Consider the following 27,986-nt stretch of genomic DNA (forward strand, 5'->3'; position numbering starts at 1 on the left):
GATTCCAATGAAGTTGGGACGTTGTGTTAAACAAATAAAAGCAGAATACAATGATTTGTAAATCATGTTCAACCTATATTTAATATAATACACTACAAAGACAAGATATTTAATGTTCAAACTGATAAAATTTATTGTTTTTAGCAAATAATCATTAACTTAGAATTTTATGGCTGTAACACATTTCAAAAAAGCTGGGACAGGTGGCAAAAAGGACTGAGAAAGTTTAGGAATGCTCATCAAACACGCGTTTGGAACATCCCACAGGTGAAAAGGCTAATTGGGAACAGGTGGGTGCCATGATTGGGTACAAAAGGAGCTTCCCTGAATTGCTCAGCCATTCACAAGCAAAGATGGGGCGAGGTTCACCTCAAACAGTCAATTTACAATTGCAAGGAATTTAGGGATTACATCATCTACGGTCCATAATATCATCAAAAGGTTCAGAGAATCTGGAGAAATTACTGCATGTAAACGGCAAGGCCGAAAACCAACATCGAATGCCCGTGACCGACATCAATGTGTAAAGGATATCAGCACATGGGCTCAGGAACACTTCAGAAAACCAATGTCAGTAAATACAAGTTCGACGCTACATCCGTAAATGCAACTTGAATCTTTACTATGCAAAGCAAAAGGCATTTATCAACAACACCCAGAAACGCCGCCGGCTTCTCTGGGCCGAGCTCATCTAAGATGGACTGATGCAAAGTGGAAAAGTGTTCTGTGGTCCGACGAGTCCACATTTCAAATTGTTTTTGAAAATTATGGACGTCGTGTCCTCCGGGCCAAAAATGAAAAGAACCATTCGGACTGTTATGTATGCAAAGTTCAAAAACCATAATCTGTGATGGTATGGGGCTGTGTTAGTGCCAATGGCATGGGTAACTTACACATCTGTGAAGGCACCATTAATGCTGAAAGGTACATGCAGGTTTTGGAGAAACATGCTGCCATCCAAGCAACGTCTTTTTCATGGACGCCCCTGCTTATTTCAGCAAGACAATGCCAAACCACATTCTGCACGTGTTACAACAGCGTGGCTTCGTAGTAAAAGAGTGCGGGTACTAGACTGGCCTGCCTGCAGTCCAGACCTGTCTCCCATTGGAAATGTGTGGCGCATTATGAAGCGTAAAATACGACAAATGAGACCCCGGACTGTTGAACAGCTGAAGCTGTACTCAAGCAAGAATGGGAAAGAATTCCACCTACAAAGCTTCAACAATTGGTGTCCTCAGTTCCCAAACGTTTATTGAATGTTGTTAAAAGGAAAGGTGATGTAACACACTGGTAAACATGACCCTGTCCCAACCTTTTTGGAACGTGTTGCAGCCATAAAATTTTCAGTTCATTATTATTTACTAAAAACAACACAGTTTATCAGTTTGAACATTAAATATCCTGTCTTTGTAGTGTATTCAATTAAATATAGGTCAAACATGATTTGCAAATCATTGTATTCTATTTTTATTTGTTTAACACAATGTCCCAACTTCATTGGAATTGGGGTTGTAAATAAACTGTTTTGTTTTGCTCAACAACTACAATGGGCATCAATTACTCACGGATTTTCACTATTCGTGGTCGGGCCCGTATCCCCCCCAAATAAAAGGGGTGTACTGTATTACCACATTTTTCATCTTCATTTCAGAGCTTCGCTGAATTCAGTCTGCTTTGAGGGACTATCACCATCATATGCAAATGTGTACATGCTGAGAGAGAAGGTGTGTGTTGGGTGGGGTCACACACCTGCTGTGACCGTCTTCAGGCGGATTGGCTCTCGGAAGTGGCGGAGAACAGCCAGAGTGTCCCGGTGGGTGAGTCCGCTCACCGGAGTGCCGTTGACCTCCAGCAGCACGTCGGCGCTGCCGGGGAGTCTCCCGGCGTGACAGACCATGGCCTCGGCTACTATGTGCCCGAGGAAGGGGAACTCCCCCTGTTCGGCGCCGCCTCGCAGCTCCACCGCCGTGACCAGGTCGCCGGATCCCCCCCAGGACACGGCGCACTCCTGGACTTTAGCGGACCAGTGCTTCTTCTTTTTGAGGCTCTTAGACATTGTTGGATGCTGTTTTTATTATGAGTATTTTGCAGTTCGAACACGATCGTCCTTGAAGGAGAGAGCGGCTGGTGGTGCTAAGACTCAGTGACGCACCGGGGAATCATTGCAGATTATACAAGTCAAGTGTCACATTCCACTCCGATGATAAGTGGTGGTCGCTTCGCCCTGGACGATCACTCGCGCATCACCTCTCCGCACACTGGGATGCCAAGTCAAGCGGCTGCGCCTGCAGTGTCGCATAGAGACAGACGGTGTCGGTGCTGTGGCGTCTCGACCCCACAGCCCTCTTTGCAACAGCGTGCATTCCCGAGACTTACGATGACGACACCCCCCCTTTTTTATATATAGATATATATCTCTATAGATACATATAGATATATATCTCGATCTATATATATATATATATATATATATATATATATATATATATATATATGTATATATACAGTCCCCCCCCAGTCTACAGTCCCCTCAAAAAGTATTGGAACGGCGGAACAGCAAAGTCACGTTCTTTTTTTTTTTTTTTTTTATACTTAATACATTTGGGTTTCAGATCAAAAGAGGAATATGAAACAAAAGTTCAGAATTCCATCTTTTATTTCATGGTATTTACAAGAGGCAGCAAAGTATACAGTACATAAAGAAAACATTCATACAATAAATAAAAACGAAGACTAAAAATAAAGTGATATTAAAATATATGGCATCTGATTCAAAAACAGTGACAACGCCCAAATGCTTTCGAGTACGTATTGTATTTTTTTATTATTTGTTTTAATTCATTCAAATTTGTCAGTCTTTAAGACATTTTTGGGATCTCTTTAGTGGGTTAATGACTCTATACCTATGAGCCAAATGTTTAATATTTGTTGAAGTGCAATTTTAGCGAAGAGAGCCTGAGTCAGATTTATTTATATTGTTTATTTAGCCAAGATATTTTACTCATAGTTCTACATTACAATGTTCAATGTTCATTAGAATTGAAAGTTAATCGTTCTTAAAATGGATGTCGTTGAATTATTATGCACTATAATATCATTATATCAGTGGCATACAAAAAAAAAACTATACTATTGTTGATTGTGAGAAGTTGGGGGAAAATATATCGTCCTAAAAAATTTGCGACAGTGGCAGGCTGAAAAATAATATATTGAGAGAGCAGGAGCAATGGGTAACACAAAAATACTGTACAAATAAAAATCTGCAATATTGCTGGACTGCGAAGCAACAACCATCATAAAGTGGAAGATTACTGAATATTTACTCCGTGATGATAAATTGCAGGGACTAATTGTTCCAGCTGGGACTCATTGTTTCCAGACATATGCATCCTGGGACACAGATAGTCTCAAGTCACCGATCTCATCACAAGATGGAGGAATGTCTATTTAAATGACCTGTTCGATTACTGTATATACTTGTGTACTTAATTGCTCAAAAAATTATATTTAGAATCAATAATGTATCTTTGTCCCTCTATTTATGCCAGTGAGGCATAGTGACAGACAGAACAAATGAATGGTCTTCTATTAAGATGGCAGGAAGTAAATACAGTAATTAATGTGTCCACTTTTTGTGACATTTTTGTTTATTGGTGTGCCGTGAGATTTTTCAATGATAAACTATGTTCCTTGGCTCTATAAAGGTTGGAAATCACTGCTCTAGTCAGATCATGTATTCTAATCAGTTAAGTCAAACCAACATTACAACGTGACAGAAATAATGGCTGCTAACTTACTGTAATTACATTACTTTATTTTTAATTAAATGACTTCACCCACACCGAAACTTTAGAGCATGATTTGATAGAATGGCGGCATGTTTACATCCGACCGGTCGTGCTACCTTTAGCTTGCTAGGCGACATAACATTTTATTGTGTCGTGTCCTCCGGGTCAAAAATGAAAAGAACCATTCGGACTGTTATGTATGCAAAGTTAAAAAACCATCATCTGTGATGGTATGGGGCTGTGTTAGTGCCAATGGCATGGGTAACTTACACATCTGTGAAGGCACCAGGTTTTGGAGAAACATGCTGCCATCCAAGCAACGTCTTTTTCATGGACGCCCCTGCTTATTTCAGCAAGACAATGCCAAACCACATTCTGCACGTGTTACAAGAGCGTGGCTTCGTAGTAAAAGAGTGCGGGTACTAGACTGGCCTGCCTGCAGTCCAGACCTGTCTCCCATTGGAAATGTGTGGCGCATTATGAAGCGTAAAATACGACAAATGAGACCCCGGACTGTTGAACAGCTGAAGCTGTAGTCAAGCAAGAATGGGAAAGAATTCCACCTACAAAGCTTCAACAATTGGTGTCCTCAGTTCCCAAACGTTTATTGAATGTTGTTAAAAGGAAAGGTGATGTAACACACTGGTAAACATGACCCTGTCCCAGCCTTTTTGGAACGTGTTGCAGCCATAAAATTTTCAGTTCATTATTATTTATTAAAAACAACACAGTTTATCAGTTTGAACATTAAATATCTTGTCTTTGTAGTGTATTCAATTAAATATAGGTCAAACATGATTTGCAAATCATTGTCTTCTATTTTTATTTATGTTTAACACAATGTCCCAACTTCATTGGAATTGGGGTTGTAAATACCATTTCTGATCATTTTGTTGTTGCAATTTTACAATACTCTGGATTTAGGAATGGCCTTGTAGCAAAAACATTTTCCTGTGCGAGCCTGCTCTCTCGTGGTTTCAAGGTGGAACTTCAACTCAAGTACTTCAGTGGCGAGAACTCACGAAGTACAAGTCCATACGTTATGATTGAGGCCGATTCACATCCATTCAAAAGTATTTTTTTTCCTATGGCTTTGACCTCAATTTGATATGTTGATTGTTATTTTTTTGTAATTGTTTTATTGTCATATTACTTTTGTTATAGATAGATACTGTAATACAGGGCTGCCGGCCACTGCAAAATCTTGAGAAATCCCAAACTACAGTATTTACCTCATCACCTTTAACATGAGGCTGTGACATAGCAGTTTTTCAAAATAACTCCAATACATAAACAATATATAATTGCGTGATTGATTGTTTTTCATCTATCCATCCAAGGCACATATTTTTCAATTGAAAAATCTCACGGCACACCAACAAAATTGTCACAAAAAGTGGATACATTAATTACTGATGCTATTCTATCATCAAATAGAATAGCATTTATTTTTTCTGTCTGTCACTATGCCTCAGTGGCATTTTCTTGTAAATATTTTTTGGAGTATCCATCCATCCATCCATTTTCTGATCCGCTTCTCCTCACTAGGGTCGCGGGCGTGCTGGAGCCTATCCCAGCTGTCATCGGGCAGGAGGCGGGGTATACCCTGAACTGGTTGCCGGCCAATCGCAGTTTTTTTGAGCAATTACATAAAATTGTATAATTTCCCACGGCACACCTGAAGAGCGCTCACAGCACACTAATGTGCCCCGGCACACTGCTTGATAATCACTGCAATAGGTGAGGGTGGGAACGTAGATCGACCGGTAAAATGAGAGCTTCGCTTTTCGGCTTAGCTCATTTTTCACCACAACGGACCGATGCAAAGTCCGTATCACTGCAGACGCTGCACCGATCTGCCTGTCGATCTCCCGTTCCATCCTTCCTCCTCACTCGTCAACAAGACCCCAAAATACTTGAACTCCTCCACTTGAAGCAGGATCTCATCCACGACCTGGAGTGGGCACTCCATCCTTTTCCGACTGAGGACCATGGTCTCAGATTTGGAGGTGCTGATTCTCATCCCAGCCGCTTCAGACTTGACTGCGAACCGCTCCAGTGAGAGTTGGCGATCACGGCCTGATGAAGCCAACAGAACTACATCGTCTGCAAAAAGCAGAGATGCTATACTGAGGCCACCAAACCGGACCCCCTCTATGCTTCGGCTGCACCTAGAAATTCTGTCCATAAAAGTTATGAACAGAATCGGTGACAAAGGGCAGCCTTGGCGGAGTCCAAGCCTCCCCGGAAATGAGTCCGACTTACTGCTAGCAATGCAGACCAAACTCTGACACCGGTCGTACAAGGGACCGAACAGCCCGTATCAGGGGGTTTGTTACCCGATTCTCCCGAAGCACCCCCCACAAGACTCCCCGAGAGACATGGTCAAACGCCTTCCACAAAGTCAACTAAACACATGTAGACTGGTTGGGCGAACTCCCATGCACCCTTGAGGACCCTGCCGACGGTGTAGAGCTGGTCCACTTTTCCCCGGCCAGGACGAAAACCACACTGCTCCTCGTGAATCTGAGATTCGACTTCCCGACGGACCCTCCTCTCCAGCACCCCGGAATAGACCTTACCAGGGAGGCTTAGGAGTGTGATCGCCCTGTAGTTGGAACACACCCTCCGGTCCCCCTTCTTAAAAAGGGGGACCACCACCCCAGTCTGCCAATCCAGAGGCACTGTCCCCGATGTCCATGCGATTTTGCAAAGGCGTGTCAACCAAGACAGCCCCACAACATCCAGAGCCTTTAGGTACTCTGGGTGAATCTCATCCACCCCCGGGGCCCTGCTACCGAGGATCTATTTAACCACCTCGGTGACCTCAACCCCAGATATAGGAGGCGCCAGACTCTGCATCCTCATGGGAAAGCATGTCAGTGGAATTGAGGAGGTATTCAAAGTATTCTCCCCACCGGCTCACAACGTCCCGAGTTGAGGTGAGCAGCTCCCCATCCTCACTATACACAGTGTTGATGGTGCACTGCTTCCCCCTCCTGAGACGCCAGATGGTGGACCAGAATTTCCTCGAAGCCGTCCGGAAGTCATTCTTCATGGCCTCACCGAACTCCTCCCACGTCCGAGTTTTTGCCTCACTGACCACCAAAGATCCATTCCGCTTGGCCAGCCAATACCAACCAGCTGCCTCAGGAGTACCACAGGCCAAAAAGGCCCGATAGGACTCCTTCTTCAGCTTGACAGCATCCCTCACTGTTGGTGTCCACCAACGGGTTCGGGGATTGCCGCCACGACAAGCACCGACTACCTTACGGCCACAGCTCCGGTTGACCGCCTCGGCAATGGAGGCGTGGAACATGGTCCATTCGGACTCAATGTCCCCCACCTCATCTGGGCCGTGGGTGAAGTTCGGACGGAGTTGGGGGTTGAAACTCCTGACAGAGGATTCTGCCAGACGTTCCCAGCAGACCCTCACAATACGTTTGGGCCTCCCAGGTCGGACCGGCATCTTCCCCCACCATCGGAGCCAACTCCCCACCACGTGGCGATCGGTTGACAGCTCCGCCCCTCTCTCCACCCGAGTGTCCAAGACATGCGGCCGCAAGTCCGATGACACGAGCACATAGTCGATCATCGAACTGTGGCTAGGGTGTCCTGGTGCCAAGCGCACGTGTGGACACCCTCATGCTTTAACATGGTGTTCGTTATGGACAATACATGGTGAGCACAGAAGTCCAATAACAGAACACCACTGATCAGGGGGCCGTTCCTCCCAGTCACGCCCTTCCAGGTCTCACTGTCATTGCCCACATAAGCATTGAAGTTCTCCAGCAGAACAATGGAGTCCCCAGCGGGAGCGCTCTCCAGCACACCCTCCAAGGACTGCAAGGTGGCAATAAGTATCCCTACACCTGCTCGGTGCCTCTCTCCGTGGGCAACTCCAGAGTGGAAAAGAGTCCAACCCCTCTCAAGAGGACTGGTCCCACAGCCCAAGCCGTGTGTGGAGGCGAGCCCGACTATATCTAGTCGGAACTTCTCAACCTCACGCACCAAGTCGAGCTCCTTCCCTGCCAGAGAGGTGACATTCCACGTCCCTAGAGCCAGCTTCTGTAGCCGGGTATCGGATCGCCTTTGGCCACCGACCAGCTCACACTGCACCCGACCACAAGTGGTGAGCCCATGGGAAGGGGGACCCAAGTTACCCTTTCGGGCTGTGGCCGGCTGGGCCCCATGGGTGCCTTCGAGCCTCACCTCCAGGCCTGGCTACAGAAGGGGGCCTCGGTGACCCACGTCCGGACAAGGAAAACCTATTTCCATTTATTGTATTCATCTTAGGGGTTTTTGCAGCTTTGTCTGGTCCCTCACCTAGGACGTGTTTGCCATGGGTGACCCTACGTGGGGCGTGAAGCCCTAGACAACTTAGCTCCTAGGATCATTGGGACACACAAACCCCTCCACCACGATAAGGTTGTTGTGAGGTTGTATTTTTTTTTTACCTTTTTTAATAAATTAAAGGTCAAGAATTTCAAAGTGGCCCTGACATCCTTGGATTTTTCTGAATGCGGCCCTTGAACAAAAAAGTTTGGACACCCCTGCTTTAAAGCAACACCCAGTTGTTTGTACCCCCGTTTCAACCATCCATCCATTTTGTTTTTATACTGCTTGTCTTCATTCGAGTGATGGGTGAGCTGCAGCCTATCCCAGCAGATTTTGAGCGAGGCAGGGAACTTTGTCGGCAGCCAAAGGTAGGGCACATACAGACAAACAACCATTCACACATGTGGAAAACATTTTCTTGCATGTTTTTGGAGGAAGCGACATAACCCACAGAAAACCCATACAGGCACAGGAAGAACACACAAACTTCGCACAGGAAGGCTGGACCTGAAACCTCCCCGGAACCTCAGAACTGTGGGGCAGACGTGCTAACCGCTATGGCAACCTGCTACCTCTCTGTTTTATGTCAGTTCTAAATGAAACAACTGCCATGGGGGGGGGGGGAGACACCTGTTTCAAGTCCTGTGCTTTATGCGAATCATTAGCACTGAATCATCTTTGTACTCAGCAGCCTTGCATATCTAACAATGATGGCAGCTAATATAGGACACCACTTTTGTGGAATAGCTTGTTAATTATGTTCTTCTTTTTTAGTAGTAGTTGCTGTTGGTCAGTCATTTCATTCTGCAAAGTTGTCTAATCTTCATGGTTTTATTTTGGGTTAAATTCATGTTAACTTCCCAGTCCTTGCGTCACCATGTGGGGCAACAATTTTGTCTAGCAACAAGTGACAAATGATTGACGTCATTTTCTGTTCAGGGTCACTGAAGTGCTGGAACATATCCTAAGATCACAAAAACAAAAACACAAATATTCAAATTCTTTGGATCTGTGTTGCTGAACTACTGCTGGTAACAGCGACTTATTAGGTGCCGTTTCCGTCGCTATATGTGCCCTGTGATTGACTGGCGACCAATCCAAGGTGCAGTCTGCCTTTTGTCCGAGGTCAAGTAGGTTAGGCTCCCAGCGACCCAGAACCGGATAAGCAGTATAGAAAAATTGATGGATGTATGCATAGGTGAACTGATTTTCATTGTTCCTGTGACAGTGACAATAAAGTTCTATTCTATTCTATTCTATTCTATTCTGTTTTAAACATTATAACATGACCTGAACTTTCTGGTACAGGACCTGTTTTATCCATCAAATCAAAATGATGTATTACTTGAAGAGAAGAGTCTGGTGATTAAGCACAATAGTCAAGTCTCGTATTTCAATATTTTTATTGTTTTTATTAAACATTTGTCTTTCAGTCTCAGCCACTTTTCCAGATAGATTAAAACAAGGCTTTGGAACAGTACAACAACAGTTGCATCTATTAATAATTACCAAAATCCAATATGGTTCAGTGATTTTAAAGTTCTGACTGATGAAAAACTCAAACCTTTGTTAATAATTGTGGTTAAAGTTAAATGTACTGTATGCTTTTTTTTCGTCCAATCTGTCCTATTTTTAAAAAAAATGTAGTGACCGATAGCAAAAGATCTTTGTTTTAATCATGTAATTGTTGAGTGGCAAAGAGCCATATCCGTAATATTTCTCTTTATTTAAATACTATGAAATTATTGTGTGAAAACACCCACATAAAACTAAATATATTCCGTTTAGTCAGTAGATTTTTGCTGTTATTTTTCAATACTAAAGCAGGTCAACAAGACAAGACAATGTGATTAAGTCAGTATTTGACTTGGCGAACACATGAACCTTTTGTGTATTGAATACTTTTTTTAATCGCTTCGAGAGAACCATGGCTTACAGAAGATTCAACTCTCATGAAGTTGAGAGAAGACGTTCACATAAGGAATGTGGTACAGTGGTGGGTGAACTTGTCAATCTTTGTGCTTAAATAATATCACGGAATAAGGTCAGATTGACCCCTATTCACTTTTGCTCTTAATTGCATCATGTTTCTGACCAGTTCACTCTCTCTTCAATTGTCACTCAAAAAAAAAAGCAAAAAAAAAAAACTTAATACCTTTTACTTGCAATCAGAGAGTATGACATACAGACAATCCAGTGTGGATTTACAATTCAAAATCCTCCTACAACAGAGGCTACAAGAAATCAAAATTGTGCATGTCGCTAAATCACTGATGGCAGGGGAGAAAGCAATTCACTTCCAGTGGCACTAAAACAGATGTAAGAATAATAATGTTGACACAATATTCAAAAGTTTGATCCAATAAATGTAGTAAATGGTTAATATTTAAAGGGGAGTTTACAATTTTACCAAAAATCACATTTTGGCATATTTTTTAAAACAGTCATTATGACTTGACAGTCAAAAATAAAACTTCAAACCAATAGCATTGAGTGTAATAGTAGCATTCCATAAAGAATAAAGTTTTTCCGGGATGGCAAGGTAACAGGTGAGCTCTGGGCCGCAGGGTGTGCCCGTTATCAGTGTGCCAGTGAGTGCACAACAATTGCCACACAAGGCACGCCTTCTGTTTCTGATTGGTTCTTTTTTCTTGGGCGCAGTGGTTTCTTGCACATCACGTGAGACACAAGATCGGGCCAGAGATGGGTGATTTCCTTTTTTTTTTTCACAGATCATATTTATCCTGTACGACTGCTAGGTAATAAAGACTCTTGTATTAACAAATACATAGGACAAACTTTTTTTTTTTTTTTAATGAAAATTGGAAACTCCCCCATCTTAGCAAACCTTCATCTGAACGTGAATACTGAAATACTGTTTCATGAGTTCTTTACTATTGGTTACAGATTACAGAATGCAACGTATGCATACATGCCATTCAGTTTATTTGGCACTCACTGCTGCCATTTGCACAACACTGATAAGAAAGTCGATTAAGACTGTAGTTGGAAGATTACATCAGAGACATCAGAATTCTGGGTGGAGGTGAGTGGTGTGGGGGGTGGGAAATCTAATCTTTTCTTGTTTACCTTCAGTGAAAAACAGCATGAGAGTTAATCCTGTCAGGAGACTATCTTTCTCATTTGGATTCTCCCTCCAAGGCGTCACATCCAACAATAACAAAATCTAGTCTTAAATAGTGTTTGGTAGTGTTAAATAGTGTTTGTTTGAGGTAAATGAGCTTGGATCCTCCATGGCAGCTAGCAGCAGCCTGGAAGTGCCCACCTTCTTGATTTTACACTTTACTGCTCCAAAGGGATGTTGGGAACAAAATATAGGAGACAGACCACAGTAGATAGTATACACAAGCAGGAGGGAAGAACGAGCAGAACAGCATGACCACCCCTAAGCAGAGGAAATGAAAAGTGGGAGTGGGGGAAAAAATATCATTTCGTTAAGAGAGGATATAAAGTGAACGTCAACGAAATGAGAGACAGGAGCCGGGCCCCCAACATACGCTGAATATCGTGCGGTTGATATATACTGAATATGGGATTTTTATATTTGATACATAGCAGCAATTCAATTGCAAAATTGTGTGTAAAAACACGTTTCCCGATTAAGAGTGATTTCCTTGGTGACAAACACGGTAAAAAGATGACTGAATTTGTAAGTGGTTGGTTCTCCAACCTGCCAATGAACTCAATCAAAATGAAGAATGCAGCATTCTACAGTACAACGGTCCAATTTTTTTATTACGGTAAAAAAAAAAAAAAAAAAAAAAACTTTTCTTTCAATCCTTTAAAATGGCATGCTCTTCTGAATTCTCAATGCTGCTCCGAGTAACATGAAGGTAGAAGCCTTACTTTGACACACTGTGTCAAGAAAATATTTCAAATTGGAACTGATCAGGTGGTGCACGACTGGTTAGCACATCTGCCTCACAGTTCTGAGGACCGGGGTTCAAATCCCGGCTCCGCCTATGTGGGGTTTGCATGTTCTCCCCGTGCCTGCGTGGGTTTTCTCCGGGTACTGCGGTTTCCTCCCACATCCCCAAAACATGCATGGTAGGTTGATTGAAGACTCTAAATTGCCCATAGGTGCGAATGGTTGTTTGTTTATGTGTGCCCTGCGATTGACTGGCGACCAGTTCAGGGTGTATCACGCCTCTCGCCCAAAGGTAGCTGGGATAGGCTCCAGCACGCCCGCATCCCTTGTGAGGATACGCGGTACAGAAAATGGATGGATGGATGAACTGATCAATACCTTTAGGCACCTTTTTGTGTATAGACTGGTTCTAACTTCAAATATTACTTTTATATACAAAAGTAAGGCTTCCACTGATTTTGAAAGTGAAAGATGAAGTTTTGTTTGAGGTTGCTGGGGTCAAAAGAATCTGCATATGTCCGGTTGCAATTGTGCTCAGCGCTAAACAGTGAGCGTTTTACAGGAACAACAAACTGATGTCTTTAACAAATCCACTAACTAACATAATATTATTCATCACATTGAAGTACTATAAAAGAATAGCACTGAATTAAAAGGCTTGAGTAAATGGACTTACCCCCAGCATAGACAACCTTCTTCCAAGCCTGGGACTCCAGCACTCGGTCGTGAGGGTAGAAACTGTGACTAATCATGAAGAGGATCATGGCCACAGCGATGACTCGCAGCATGGCCGTGTTGCCGCCCGACAGCAGCGAGGCACTGGCTAGGATGGCCGAGGAGTAGATGCATGGCAGTCCACGATACATGAACGGAATCCCTACAAAGCAAGATGAAGATTTCTCGAGTTCAGGGGTTCTCAAACTGTTTGGGTCTGGGGGCTGTAGGTTGGGGTTCCGCAAAATAATATCCAATAAATTGTTTAGCCATAACATTTTTTAAAAAGTGTATACCTTACAAATGGGGACTGGTACGCCAATAAAACAAACATACAGTACTAAACCAATTACTCCTCCCTACCTTTAGCTGTGGCCCAATTAAAAGCTCTGATATGACTGTGACGTATCACATTACTTTTTCATCCCCGCATCAGTCACTTTACGCAAAATTCAGAGCATTGCAGAGCATTTATAGCTCTTGACGATGGATAAAGTATTAAATACATCAAGTGATACGAAACACTAAACTGAGAAAATCTAAATATTTAGGTTGAAATGTTAAAAAAAAATAGGGAGTTTATCTTCTTTTTCTTTTGGCTTGTCCCGTTAGGGTTCTCCAGAGAGTGTGTTGTCATTTTTCATTCTTCTGCAGTCTGCTCTTTAACACCAACTGCCCTCACGTCTTTTCACACAACATCGATCAACCCTCGGTCATCGTCTTTCTACCAGTATACATTCTCCTCTCGGTCTGCTCGCTTTAACTTTGTCTCCAACACATCCAACCTTGGCTGTCCCTCTGATGAGCTCATTTCTAATCCGATCAAACTTGGTTACTCTTACAGAGAACCTCCACATCTTCATCCTCACCACCTCCAGCTCTGTCTCCTGTCGTCTCTTCAGTGCAACTGTCTCTCATCCGTACATCATGGCTGACATCACCACTGTCTTAAAAAGCTTTCCTTTCATCCTACCCGAGACTGTTACATCACAGAACACACCTGACACTTTCCTCCACCCATTCCAACCTACTTGGATCTGTTTCTTCACCTTTTTTCCACTCTCATCATAGCTCTAGACTGCTAACCCCAAGTATTTAAAGTCGGCCACGGTCACTGTCTATTCTCCCTGTCGCATTACTCTGCCCCCTTTTATTCATGCACATACTGTATATTCTGTCTTTGGCTCATCTTCATTCCTCTCCTTTCCAGCGCATTCCTCCACCTGCTCCTTGTTGTCACTGCAGACCACCTTGTCATCTGTGAACATCATGGTCCATTCCAGTCTCGCCTCAATGGCCACTTTCCATCACCATTGCCAACCGGAGGAGGCCTAGAGCTGATCCCTGATGCAGTCCCACCTTCACTCCTGACTCCTCCGTCACACCCACACCTCTGTCCGACACTGTAAAACCTCTTACTGTAGAAATTACAATGTTTTACTGGCAGCAGTAATCCTGTAAGATGTTGCAAATTAATTCAGCATAATAATGTAAATTAATATCCAGTAAAAACTGTAAACCATTCTACTCGCCACGTGAGTTCGCATCGTTCATCCTGGCTGGAGTTTACATACCGCCTCAAGCTAACACGAACGCCGCACTGCTAACGCTCGCCGAACAAGTCAACGAAATTGAAAAAAACCACCCGGACTCAGCCCTCATTATTCTCGGGGACTTTAACAAAGCTAAACTCAACCACAAACTCCCTAAATACAAGCAGCACATCGACTGTCCTACCAGGGAAAATAATACTTTAGACCACTGCTACACTACGGTAAAAAACGCATACCGTGCTATACCTCGTGCAGCCCTGGGCTCGTCTGATCACTGCTTAATTCACTTTATACCGACGTACAGGCAAGAACTTAAATGTGCGAAGCCTACAGTGAAAACAGTGAAGAGGTTTGTGTACCAACAAAATCATTTCGCACATTCAACAACAACAAGCCGTGGTTCACTGCTAAACTTAAGCAGCTTCGCCAAGCTAAGGAGGACGCATATCAGAGGGGGGACAGGGCCCTGTATAATCGAGCTAGAAACCAGCTGTACCTCTGGAAATGTGCGAAGTTTCAAACGCTCCACCATCCTTCCAGTCCCCAAGAAACCTGCAATCTCGGGTCTGAATGACTACAGGCCTGTCGCTTTGACATCTGTGGTCATGAAGTCCTTTGAACGTCTCGTGCTGGACCACCTCAAGAGTGTCACAGGTCCCCTGCTGGACCCACTGCAGTTTGCCTACCAAGCGAACAGGTCTGCGGATGATGCAGTCAACATGGGACTGCACTTCATCCTAGAACACCTCGACAGTGCAGGGACCTACGCGAGGATCCTGTTCGTGGACTTCTGCTCAGTGTTCAACACCATCATCCCTGAACTCCTTTCATCCAAGCTTCTCCAGCTCAGCATCTCAACTGCCATCTGCCAGTGGATTTACAGCTTTCTGACGGGCAGGACACAGCAGGTCAGGCTGGGGGAGGCCACCTCATCCACACGCAGCATCAGCACTGGGGCGCCCCAAGGTTGTGTCCTCTCTCCGCTGCTCTTCTCTCTCTACACGAACGACTGCACCTCAGCGAACCCGACTGTCAGGCTCCTGAAGTTTGCAGATGACACCACTGTCATCGGCCTCATCAAGGACGGTGACGAGTTCGCATATCGACAGGAAGCGGAGCGGCTGGAGCTGTGGTGCGGCCGACACAACCTGGAGCTGAACACGCTCAAGACGGTAGAGATGATCGTGGACTTCAGGAGGCATCCTTCGCCACAGCTGCCCCTCACGTTGTCCAGCTGCCTTGTGTCAACCGTCGAGACCTTCAAGTTCCTGGAAATTACAATCTCTCAGGACCTGAAGTGGGCGAACAACATCAACTCCGTCCTCAAAAAGGCCCAGCAGAGGATGTACTTCCTGCGGCTTCTGAGAAAGCACGGCCTGCCATCGGAGCTGCTGAGACAGTTCTACACAGCGGTCATCGAATCAGTCCTGTGTTCTTCCATCACAGTCTGGTTTGGTGCCGCTACAAAAAAGGACAAACTCTGACTGCAACGGACAATCAAAACTGCTGAAAGGATTGTCGGTACCCCCCTACCCACCCTTGAGGACTTGCACGCTGCCAGAACTAAGACAAGGGCGTGCAAAATCCTCTCAGACCCTCTGCACCCCGGTCACCAGCTCTTCCAGCTCCTTCCCTCAGGGAGGCGCTACCGATCAATGCAAACTAGAACTAGTAGACATTCCAACAGCTTCTTCCCTCTTGAAATCAACTTCTTAAACAGCTAACCTACAATTCCATGACAACAAGCTGGCAATTTTTTGACTTGAGTTCGTTGTCACATTTCTGTGGGGCCAATTATGTATTACTCGTGCACTCACTGTAGTTGTCTCGCCATGCTGCACTATTTGCATAGACTGGCCACTCATGCCAGAGTAGCATCTGCTCCATTTGCACACTAATTGAGGAGTATCTGTAACATTTGCACAACCAACATTGTCCCAGATTATCGTACTATTGTTTTTTGTCAATGTCTTTATGTCTCCAAAGTGTTCTGTAAATTGACTGTATGTTGTACTGGAGCGGCGCCATCTACCGGAGACAGATTCATTGTGTGTTTTGGACATACTTGGCAAATAAAGATGATTCTGATTCTGATTCTGATCACCCCATGCATTTAACCTCCTGTCTCATTCTTTCTGGTCACCAGTTCGTTGTACCTTGTTGTCACGTTCCAGCATTCCTTGTTTCCACGTCACCAACTCATAGTAAGCCTAGACCCTGTTCTGATTATTGACCTTGCCTGTTTGCCTCATGTTTTTTGGATACTGTTGCCTTTTCTGATTGCCTGCCTGTGTACCGACCTCTGCCCGTTTATTAAACCTCTCTTTTTGTAACTGTCCATTTGAATTGGAGTCGTGCATTTTTGGGTCCTGTAGTTTGTTCCGTTCATGACAAATGATTGTGAACAAAGACTTTCTTTCCTTCTGATACACATGATCATTCGCCAATGTGTGAGATTAGCACTGTAAATTATAGTCAGGTGGCAGACGTCGAGTGGAAGTTGTCCAAAACTTGCTGACTGGCAGGAAAATTTTTCTTTGCGGCGAACAAAACAATGGGAGCTACCTGTACATTTTTCTGTCCTCGTTCCCATGATGAAACATGGTTTACAGTAAAAATGAAGGATGACAGTAGTGCTGTATTTTTTTGGGTTTTGCTCCAATGGTGCATTGCGTTTTACAGTAATATACTGTACGTCACAATAGAAATACAGTATAATATTGGTCCAATTTGACTGCAAAAGCTCAGTGTAGAGCTCTCTGTACTATTCTAACATACTTCTCTGCCACACCAAACTTTCTCATGCAATATCAAAGTTCCTGTCTTGCTGCTCTGTCATAGGCTTGCTTTAGATCTACAAAGACACATTGCAGCTCCTTCTGACCTTCGCTGTACGTGGCCATCAACAAATAATGCAATAATGCATACTTTTCCATGGCATGAAACCATGCTGGTACACACAAATACTCACTTCTGTCCTGAGTCTAGCCTCCACTACTCTTTCCAATAACTGTAACCCTCTTCCTTTTCTTCATCTTCTTCATCTTCTTCTTGCTCATCAACTTTATTTTGTCTTTATTCAGTTTAGCTACTTACAGAATGTTGAATTGGGGTTAAGATTATGAGGGGGTCATTGGAAGAATTTCTACCATGTAAGGGGGTCCCTGGACCCATAAAAAACCCTGTGCCATCTCTTCCCCCTCAAGAGAATAAAAAAAGCCTACGCATTCAATGGAGGCATCCCATATATATTGAAAAGAATGCTTGAAGAAGGGACACAGTCACCAAAAACCCTGCCAACTCATCATCTATGCACTCTACAGTAAGTGTGTTCAGAAGCAACGCTCAGTTTTAAAGACTCACCACTTGAGAAGAAACAGAGGCGAACAAAAACCGAGAGGGCGTAGCACATGCACAGGATGTTATCCAGCAAGTCAGGTGTCCTCAGGAGCAGGGATGTAGCAATCCCGAATGTTGTGAAATCGGCAAAGTCATCCAGCTTTGCACCTTGAGAAAGAAAGGGGGGACAAGAAAGAACAGTTACAATAATTATTGCGCATTCTGCCTTTTCTCTTTATCCCTCAAGAGAAGCAAGCGTGCATTTCAGCAGAAGAGGAAGAGGTGAGTCGAGCTACAGCTGGAATGAACGCGATGGTATTCTGCAGCCCAGGGTCAACCATTTTAACAATTTCAGATATGCAGAGAACCCAAAGCAATGGGATAACATGAACAATTGAGGGGTGATCCAATGGAATTTGTCTGCCTGATCACAAAGTTCATTTGACATAATACGTGAGGGGCAAAACAACATCCACCTGCACAGTCAAGCAGAAAAACACAGCACCGACACAAAGAACTGTGGGTGATGCACCTCAGAACTATTTTGTGCTTTTGAGAAAAAGTGCACGGTTATTGTGTCTGGCGAGTGCTTGCTGAAGTGCTGCGCTTTTAAAATGGCAAAACCGCACAAAACCTCAAAGCACTAACTCCCGTGTTTAAGAGGGAAAAGGGGCGCTGTGTGGCGTGCTTTAACGGCTGCGCAGATTCTCCCATCCACTTAAATCTTTCATTTACGCACCTTTACGCGAGGTTGAGCAAACTTTAAAATGTGGGTGTTTCATGTCAAATCTAGCCTGCCTTGTATTCTCCCGTCAACCCGTCAACACGCGTCTTGTGAAGGTGAAACATCATATTGCACTTGAGGTTTGGGTGCCGTTACAATATATGTCAAACATATTCATAATATTGTAAACGAGACTTACAGAAAGCAATCAAATGTATTCAAACTGTCATTGTTGTGAAGTTTTTCCTCTCTTTCTTTTTTCATTGCAGTCTCGTGCAGTATGCCATCGTTGGGATACACCTACACATTGGCTTGAAGGCTCAGCTCACCCCCATTCCTTATTAGTGCTTTAACAAGCTAATTGATTTCAGCAATCTAAACCAAATTCCCCAACAACCATAACCACACAGAGAGACTGAACAAAAAAATATAGTCGCTCTAAAAGGTGTCAGTTACAGTGTTTAAGAGAATATCACAGCTAGCAGACATTTTCACAACGTTTTTATTTTTATTATATATATATATTTTTTATATTATTATAAAATTATTTGCTGTATGTACAATGAGGGGAAAAAATTAACATAAATGATTTTAGCAAATAGGCGGCACGGTGGACGACTGGTTAGAGCGTCAGCCTCACAGTTCTGAGGACCCGGGTTCAATCCCCGGCCCCGACTGTGTGGAGTTTGCATGTTCTCCCCGTGCCTACGTGGGTTTTCTCCGGGCACTCCGGGTTCCTCCCACATCCCAAAAACATGCATAAATTGGAGACGCTAAATTTCCCGTAGGTGTGACTCTGAGTGCGAATGGTTGTTTGTTTGTATGTGCCCTGCGATTGGCTGGCAACCAGTTCCGGGTGTACCCCGCCTCCTGCCCGATGACAGCTGGGATAGGCTCCAGCACGCCCGCGACCCTAGTGAGAATCCATCCACTAGAAGACCCTAGTGGATGGATGGATGAACACCGACAACTGCGTGGAAAGATCCTGCTGCAAACATGTTGCTGACCAGCATATAAAGGGACACTGTGTCGGGATTACTCCCACTAGCGTTAGAATTGTGCATTACATCAAAACAAATAGTGCACTCTGGACCCTCAGTTTTTTCAAACACGTACTGTAACAACGGCAGCCAAAAAACATTGAAGAACAACAACACTGTTTAACAAAACCGAATGAAAAAAGTTAGCTTCATGCTAATTTATACAGTGTTGACTTACTTGTCGAGGAGAAAGCTGGCAACTTCAGTTTCGAGATGGCAGACCGTCATGATCCTCCCCTACTGGGTCATCACTCTTATGTATAAATAAATTTAAAATTATTCGCTGACAAGAATGTATCAGATTATTACTAGAGGTCATAATAAACCAATGATAGCACACGTATAAACACAGACATTGATTTTGGCCAATAAAGAACTGAAAATGTGACACAGTGTCCCTTTAAAGACAAGCCTTTGGAGTTTAAAATAAATAAATAAATATAAAAAAATAATATATATATATAACTAGATCTGATTATTTATATGCCTACATGAAACCGGTAGGTTTTTACTGATGAACCTTTTAACATGCATTGAGTCACAAGCATAGCATTCTGATTAAATTACTTTTGCTGAATTATTTCATTTTTTAATTCTGAATGGGAGAATCCATGGATATGAAAGTGCACAAGTCCAGGCCCTTAACAAAAGTGTTACGCGCCAAGTTGAGAATATGGCCACCAGTAGTTAGAATTAGGTTGATATGTTATTGATCCAAAAGAAAATGTGTACACAGGGACCAAAGTCTGCTGAAAATGATACCTGGTAAAGCGTTACCAAAAACACATAACAATATGTCTTTTGGCCCCAGCTTAGATGGAGCAAAATGTGTAGGATTCTTAACATATAGCAATATGCCATGAAAGTCAAAGCGTGACTAAAAATTTAATCTGCTAAGAAAGCAGCAAGGAGCGTGTATCATGAGTTGAACTCAGCTATGTTGGCCATTTTGTCCATCCATCCATTTTCTATATGGTTGACTTCACACATGGAGACAGACACCCATTCACATTCACACCGTCACTAAGTGAGAACTGAAGACCATGCTGCCTGCACATAAGTCAATTTAATGAGCAACTGGCCATGTACGTAAAACTAGATGTAGTTCTAAAATTACCAAAAATCTCCTGAAAGTTGGAGGATGGATTTAAATTTGGGTGGTAGAGTGCTAACAGGAAATGTGAGGAGAGCTGAGCTGATAACTGTAAAAATGTTCAACTATATCCAGGTATGCTAGAGTATATATATTACCTTTCACCTCAGCTACCTAGTCATGGTTTGTTGATTTGTCGGATGTAAATCAATTAATAAAGAAAATTTAATTCTAACTTTAAAAAAAAAAATTGTTTCAACCTGAACTTTAATGAATAATGCATTACTTAGAAGCGATAGACATTCCGTCTCATGCCTCCGTTTGTCTTTTATCTCCTGTTACAGACTTTGTAAGACAATCCAGATGAGTAAACGGCTGAGTCTCCTGCAGCTGGGAGCTTTGTGTTTTGCCAAACTGAAAACTTGAACAAAGCACTGAGCAGAGAGCTTGGCCAATGCCCCATTTTAAGTTGATCTTTGGCAAGCTATCGACCACAACACTCCACTTACCCAGGGCAGAGCAGGCGTCAAGTCGCCTGGCAACAGCTCCATCTGCCAAATCCAGCAGGTAGCCAATAAGAACCAGCCAACATGCTGCATGATGGTGCCTGAACAAAACAAAGTTATTGTATTTGAAAGCAGCAACATACAAGAGGATACGTGAATGTTAAGCCTTCAAAAAGTGTCTTGACCTTATTTATTCTGTCTTTTATAGACCTTGGAACTTGTTTTAAATGTTTGGGTGACCTAACTCATATAGCCCTTAAGGGGCAAAAAACAACATTAAAAGTAAACCCATTCAATTCATTCTAGTGTGCACACCCTCTTATAAGTGTGACTTGGCTGTGTACAGAAAATTTTTTAGAACACATTTTGCCACACGTGCACAGCTCATAACCATGAGAACCTTATAGTACCTACAGTGAAGCATTGTGGTACCAGCATATAATCTTTTGGCCCTGGCTTCAGCTGGAACTGGGGCCTCAAGGTGGAAGGAATTACGAACAGTTTGAAATAGCTGTCAGTCTTAGCACAACACCTTCAGGCTTCTGCTAGAATGCAAAAAAAAATGTAAGTAAAAGCCCACTAGAACAACTAAACTTTATTTGTGGTTCATAAGAGGCATTTTAAATGGTGCTGACAAATGCAGCCCTATGGGGGGCACAAGCCAGTGCAAACTGTAGGTCGGTCCCAAGCCTGATAAATGCAGAGGGTTGCGTCAGGAAGGGCATCCGGCTTAAAACTTTGCCAAACAAATATGAGCCAAAGAATTCCATACCGGATCGGGCGTGGCCCGGGTTAACAACGTCCGCCACCGGCGCCAACAACCTGCAGGGCGCCGTTGGAAATTCAGCTACTGTGGGTCGATGTCGAAGAAGTGAAAAGTGGGTTCTTCGGCAGAAAGAGAAGAGGAAAGCACAGAGCCTAGAACTGAATGTGGGGACTTTGAATATTGAGACTATGACAGGAATATCTCGGGAGTTGGTTGACATGATGATGAGGAGAAAGGTTGATATATTGTGTGTCCAGGAGACCAGGTGGAAAGAGTGTAAGGCTAGAGGTTTTTAGGGTTTAGCAAGGTTATTTTACCATGGTGTAGATGGGAAGAGAAATGGATTCGGGGTTATTTTAAAAGAAGAGTTGGCTGTTGAGAATGTCTTGGAGGTGAAACGAGTATCAGATCGAGTGATGAGGGTGAAAGTTGAAATTGAGGATGTTATGTATCGTGTGATTAGTGGCTATGCCCCACAGGTAGGATGTGACCTAGAGGTGAAAGAGAAATTCTGGAAGGAGCTAGACGAAGTAGTTCTGAGCATCCCAGACAGAGAGAGAGTCGTGATTGGTGCAGATTGTAATGGACATGTTGGTGAAGGAAACAGGGGTGATAAAGAAGTGAAGGGTAAGTACGGCATCCAGGAAAGGAACTTGGAGGGACATATGGTGGTAGACTTTGCAAAAAGGATGCAAATGGCTGTAGTGAACACTTTTTCCCAGAAGAGGCAAGAACATAGGGTGACCTACGAGAGCGGAGGTAGAAGCACGCAGGTGGATTACACCTTGTGCGGACGATGTAATCTGAAGGAGGTTACCGACTGTAAGGTCGTGGTCGGGGAGAGTGTGGCTAGACAGCATAGGATGGTGGTGTGTAAGATGACTCTGGTGGTGGGGAGGAAGATTAGGAAGACAAAGGCAGAGCAGAGAACCATGTGGTGGAAGCTGAGATAGGACGAGTATTGTGCAGCTTTTCGGGAAGAGGTGAGACAGGTTCTCGGTGGACAGGAGGAGCTTCCAGAAGACTGGACCACTGCAGCCAATGGTGTATCTTCTGGCAGGAAAGGAGAGAAGTAGACTTGGTGGTGGAACCTCACAGTACAGGAAATCATACAAGGAAAAAGGTTAGCTAAGAAGAAGTGGGACACTGAGAGGACCGAGGAGAGGCGAAAGGAATACATTGAGATGCGACATAGGGCAAAGGTAGAGGTGGCAAAGGCCAACCAAGAGGCATATGATGACATGTATGCCAGGTTGGTCACTAAAGAAGGAGAAACGGATCTATACAAGTTGGGCAGACAGAGGGATAGAGATGGGAAGGATGTGCAGCAGGTTAGGGTCATTAAGGATAGAGATGGAAATATGTTGACTGGTGCCAGCAGTGTGCTAGCTAGATGGAAAGAGTACTTCGAGGAGTTGATGAATGAGGAAAATGAGAGAGAAGGGAGAGTAGAAGAGACAAGTGTGGTGGACCAGGAAGTGGCAATGATTAGTAAGGGGGAAGTTAGAAAGGCATTAAAGAGGATGAAAAATGGAAAGGCTGTTGGTCCTGATGACATTCCTGTGGAGGTCTGGAAGCATCTAGGAGAGGTGGCTGTGGAGTTTTTGACCAGCTTGTTCAATAGAATTCTAGCGCGTGAGAAGATGCCTGAGGAATGGAGGAAAAGTGTGCTGTGCCCATTTTTAAGAACAAGGGTGATGTGCAGAGCTGTGGAAACTATAGAGGAATAAAGTTGATGAGCCACACAATGAAGTTATGGGAAAGAGTAGTGAAGTATTTGCGAGCAACAGTATGGTTTCATGCCTAGAAAGAGTACTACAGATGCATTATTTGCCTTGAGGATGTTGATGGAAAAGTACAGAAAAGGTCAGGAGGAGCTACATTGTGTCTTTGTAGAGCTAGAGAAAGCCTATGACAGAGTACCCAGAGAGGAATGGAATATTGAGGATGGAGCTGCCAGGCAAGAGAGCTCGAGGAACACCAAAGAGATTGTTGATGGATGTCGTGAGGGAAGACATGAGGGCAGTTGGTGCTCGAGAGGAGGATGCAGGAGATAGGCTTACATGGAAAAGGATGACGCGCTGTGGCGACCCCTAAAGGGACAAGCCGAAAGGAAAAGAAGAAGAAGGTGTGTGCTGACAGTTCCTTCAGCACCGTGGTCAGATGTGTTTGAGTTGTGCTTGTTTCACACTGAGGCATATCCAATGATGTCCTCAACAAACATTATCGCAATTGGTCGGTGGAGTCGAACTCTATGCCGAAGGCCAAATTTATACCGTCTACCACATGTACTGTATAGACCGCGCACCCCTACTCTCTCCTGCAAAATCGAAATTGGTGCACTTTTAAAGTTTTCAGTGCACGTGCGCACCTGTGCACTACTTACATGTACCCCTGTCAATCGGGAACTTTTGACTCACCCATCAAGACTGCTGAGGATGGAGGCCATGCCCATGATCATGTTGGCAACTGATAGGGCATTTGCAGCATTTCTACGAGCAAACTCCTTGATCTGGAGTCCTGTGGCCTGATCACTGAGAAAGAACTTGTTGGTGCACTGGAAGAGACCTAAGACCATATGACAGTAGCAGTTAGTAGCCATCTGGGTGACCCTCTGACAGACTCAAGCTAAAAACCCAACCCACGACCATACCGGCTTAAGTGTGTCTAAATGTGAATCATTTGTCCCAGTCCCAGTCCCAGTAAAAATAATACATCTAAATCTAGAAGAAAATAAGTTCCATTGATATCTGAAAAAGCCCTGCGATTGGCTGGCAACCATTTCAGGGTGTGCCCCACCTCTCGCCCGAAGATAGCTGGGATAGGATCCAGCACGCCCGCGACCCTAGTGAGGATAAGCGGTATAGAAAATGGAGGGATGGATATATGAAAAAAATGTTTCCTACTGGATATTAGGTGACACATTATATGAAACTAAGTCTCCTGTCTAATGTAAAAGAAGCATTACTTACCAAGATGTATGTTTATTGGACAGACACTGACCATACAATAAACATTATTCATCCATTTTCAGATCAAAAGAATGCATTCATTTAGTCAGGGTTGTGCAGCCTCCAGCATGCATCATTAGTGTCCCCCTCCCAGCTACTCTCACACAAGCTAAGGTTCATTAGGTCTTATCGTTACATGCATTAATAAGTATTTGACAAAAGCTTCACCGAAATAGTCAAACATTATCAGGTGTATATCTCTAACACGCACACGCACGCACGCACGCACGCGCGCACACACACACACACACACACACACACACACACGCACACACACACGGTGCTCGTGTGGGTTGACAAACAATGGACATTTAGGTAACTACTACACACACCATTGGCTACAGTGACAGTGTGAATTGCAGCAACTGCATTGACACATACCAGACGTGAGATCAATTTGTCTGCTAGCGCCAATCAAAAGTGGTGACCTGGTACAATGTGGCAGCAGCTAATGGATCCAATCTATTGATGAGTGCTATTCTGTAGCATGGGTTTTTACATATAGAAAAAGCTTTCCTGCATTGATTGAGTTTACTGCTAAGAGAACATACACTGGAAGTGTATTTTAAATAGGCAATATGTTTTCTTTAGACTTAATTGTGTTAGACTGATTAAATTTTGCAATACTGATTATAGTAACAGCTACATCCACTAAATCAACAAGATGTAATGAATGCTGACACCCTGCAGCTTGCACTGGCCAGAAAACGGTCTCTCTGCCCCCACAAAGAAATGTTTGTTTTCAATCCATTTTTGTATGGCTTTCTCTCATGTCATAGTACCGTCCAAGACAGTGTGCTCAGATTATGACCTCAAAAATTACAATGTAGATTTAAATGTTGCGTTACAGCAACCCATCAAGTTTCACGCTGAACTTCCTGTGATTCCAAAGGCAGGGCAGTTCAAGAGACTCTTCATCTGAAAGAAAACAGCGGATGAGACAAGAGCACACAGCCAAGAACAACTTTTTAATTGAAAGCATGCTTTTATTTCACTGTATTCTATTTTAGTTCCCATTCAGCATTACACCTGAAAATAGTGTCAGGCCCACAGACTTGTTGGGAGTATGACAAAAGAGCAACATGCAGCTCATGTTTGAGGGGCATTCTAGTTGAGACAAAACTATGCCACTGGAAAAAGGGTAAATCCCAACCAACACAGATTCAGCCAATTTCAAGCAGGTCATTTGGATTGCTGCCTATAATGAGTGCAAAGAATGATGGGAAGTTGCGTAAGACCCTACTATTTCACCTAGTAACGACTAAAACACTTCATCAGAAGACAGGAAAAGACAAATTAATAAAGGGTAGCCATTATATGAAATTAATGGTTAAAACAACATAAGATAAAAATCCAGGCTCACATGCTGCATGACTACATGCCGGTTTACAAAGAACTCCATCCCATTTTATTCATGAATGAGTCCCCAGTTTGCCCAGACAAGTCCACAGTAATCCAGAATAGAGGGAGGAATAATCAGTGGACCTACCGGAGGAGGGTGTCAGCAGGATCATGACTGTCTCTGAATCACAACAGCTGAAAGACAACGGGAAAATAAATGAGAAAACGTTCCAAATATTCCATACGTAATTAAGTCTCATTGCATTGAAGTCAATCAACATTTAAAACTTCTTCTCCCCCGCACTATTGTTAAAGGGTTGCTTTTCATTCCCAGCTGACCGAAGAGCCACTGCTTCATTTAAACACCTCCCCGAATATTTGGCACCTGCTGATGAGGCGATGGCGTATAGGGCTGCATCATCAGCACCGACCATCTTACTTGTCCACACATTTGTCGTGCTACTGTCCCAGCAGGTCCGTGCAAATGCAATCATATGATGTAACGAAGGAGACAAGATGTCTGCAGGCTGTCGCAAGTGGCGCAACTGCGTCACAAACTATAAAAGCCTTCTTGCTCTTTAAAAGCGGCATTTTGCGTGACTATAGGTATATCATCGTACATCACCTTACCTGAAATATGCGCCACGTAGTACAGAGTACACAAATCAAACGATAAAATGCCTTTAAACACCCCCCGAACTCTGCGCTGTTTCTTCACTGCTGTCACTGTTGTGACTTTTTGGTTTTTGTTTTAAATTCTGCCAGCAGCATGAGCAGCACGTCTACCTGTTAACGTCGCAGAAGCATCACCGACGCGACCTTTTAAAGAGCAAGGCGAAATGTACTGGAATATTCCACCGGAAGTGACGCTTCCCAGGCTTCTACTTGTTTCCATCAAGTTGCGCTCCGACGGTCATGATGGTCATGACCGTTCGAGCGCAACATTTGTAAAACAAAGCGTGCAAGAATGTGTGGGGACCGGGACAAGTGCAATACTCCACATTCGTGACATGTTTGCCCTCGCAGAGCAGGCTTTAAAAAAAAATAAAAATGCTGCAATACAAAATAAGACTGTTTTTTTTTGTGGGGGGATGCATACAATATGTTTTACATATTTACACGAGTCTTGTGGAGGGTGACCAATTCGTTTGAAGACAAAAAAAAACCCCTTTTATTTCAATATGTGAAACTGTAAAAGTATGATTGTGGGGAAGACGCTCGCCTGCCCCCACCCTTGGGTAAACTACAACCCTTTCCCCTCATGATTTTGAATATTTGCTAGTGCTATATATATTTCGGAGAAAATATGCATATGATCATCTACAAGCTACCGAGCTGACTTCGTCACGATATGAGCATGGAGCGTGACCTTTATATTAAACTGTAGCCTGTGTACTGTACACGTACGTGTGTGCGTGCGTGCTTGTGCGCCTTGGTTATCTTATTTGAAATATAAAGTTACACTTCTTTTAAACAAATCTTTGCAATTGCGTTTCACAGCCAGGCATGCGCACACATAGAACTCAAGTGGTGCTCAATCACCAATTGTTATTATTTTTTTCTATTTTTTCTTCATTCAACAATATTTGAAAAAAATAGGCAACACTCACTCTACGGGCTTGCAAGCATAACACTCACATACCTGTGGTATGCAAAGATTTTGTTTTTACGGTGGTCTGTAGTCTCTTTAAACTTCAGCGCAGTGGCGGTACGTGTATAGCGCCCCACAGCAGCGTCATATGTGCAGTTTGGCCCACACATAGTGAGTGGCCTTTTGGTGAGAGTCAGCCTTCGTAGTGTATAGTGCCTTTTGACAATACACCTGCCATGGTCTGTGTTTTGGTTTGGGTTGTGTTTAGTTTTGTTCCATGTTTTCCTGTGTTC

General features: G+C 43.6%; 1 protein-coding gene across 3 annotated transcripts; it reads right to left on the reverse strand.

The window, feature by feature from the left end:
* Nucleotides 1-2,069: 2,069 nt before the first annotated feature.
* Nucleotides 2,070-26,980, reverse strand: LOC133408995 (transmembrane protein 269-like). 3 transcript variants are annotated; one of them, XM_061688466.1, is made up of 7 exons: nt 26,733-26,980; nt 26,251-26,297; nt 24,171-24,318; nt 20,988-21,085; nt 17,646-17,789; nt 12,692-12,892; nt 9,513-11,532 (listed from the first exon to the last, which is right to left on the reverse strand). In XM_061688466.1, exons 2-7 carry the CDS (start codon nt 26,273-26,275, stop codon nt 11,423-11,425), a joined length of 726 nt encoding a protein of 241 aa, XP_061544450.1. In that variant the 5' UTR covers nt 26,276-26,297; nt 26,733-26,980; the 3' UTR covers nt 9,513-11,422. The 3 variants fall into 3 exon arrangements, with proteins under 3 accessions (XP_061544459.1, XP_061544450.1, XP_061544441.1); XM_061688475.1 differs by lacking the exon at nt 9,513-11,532 and adding an exon at nt 2,070-2,285 and having other exon boundaries at nt 24,171-26,297; XM_061688457.1 differs by having other exon boundaries at nt 24,171-26,297; nt 26,733-26,978.
* Nucleotides 26,981-27,986: the final 1,006 nt, after the last annotated feature.

Source organism: Phycodurus eques, chromosome 1, assembly GCF_024500275.1.
Source record: "Phycodurus eques isolate BA_2022a chromosome 1, UOR_Pequ_1.1, whole genome shotgun sequence".
Taxonomy (NCBI): domain Eukaryota; kingdom Metazoa; phylum Chordata; class Actinopteri; order Syngnathiformes; family Syngnathidae; genus Phycodurus; species Phycodurus eques.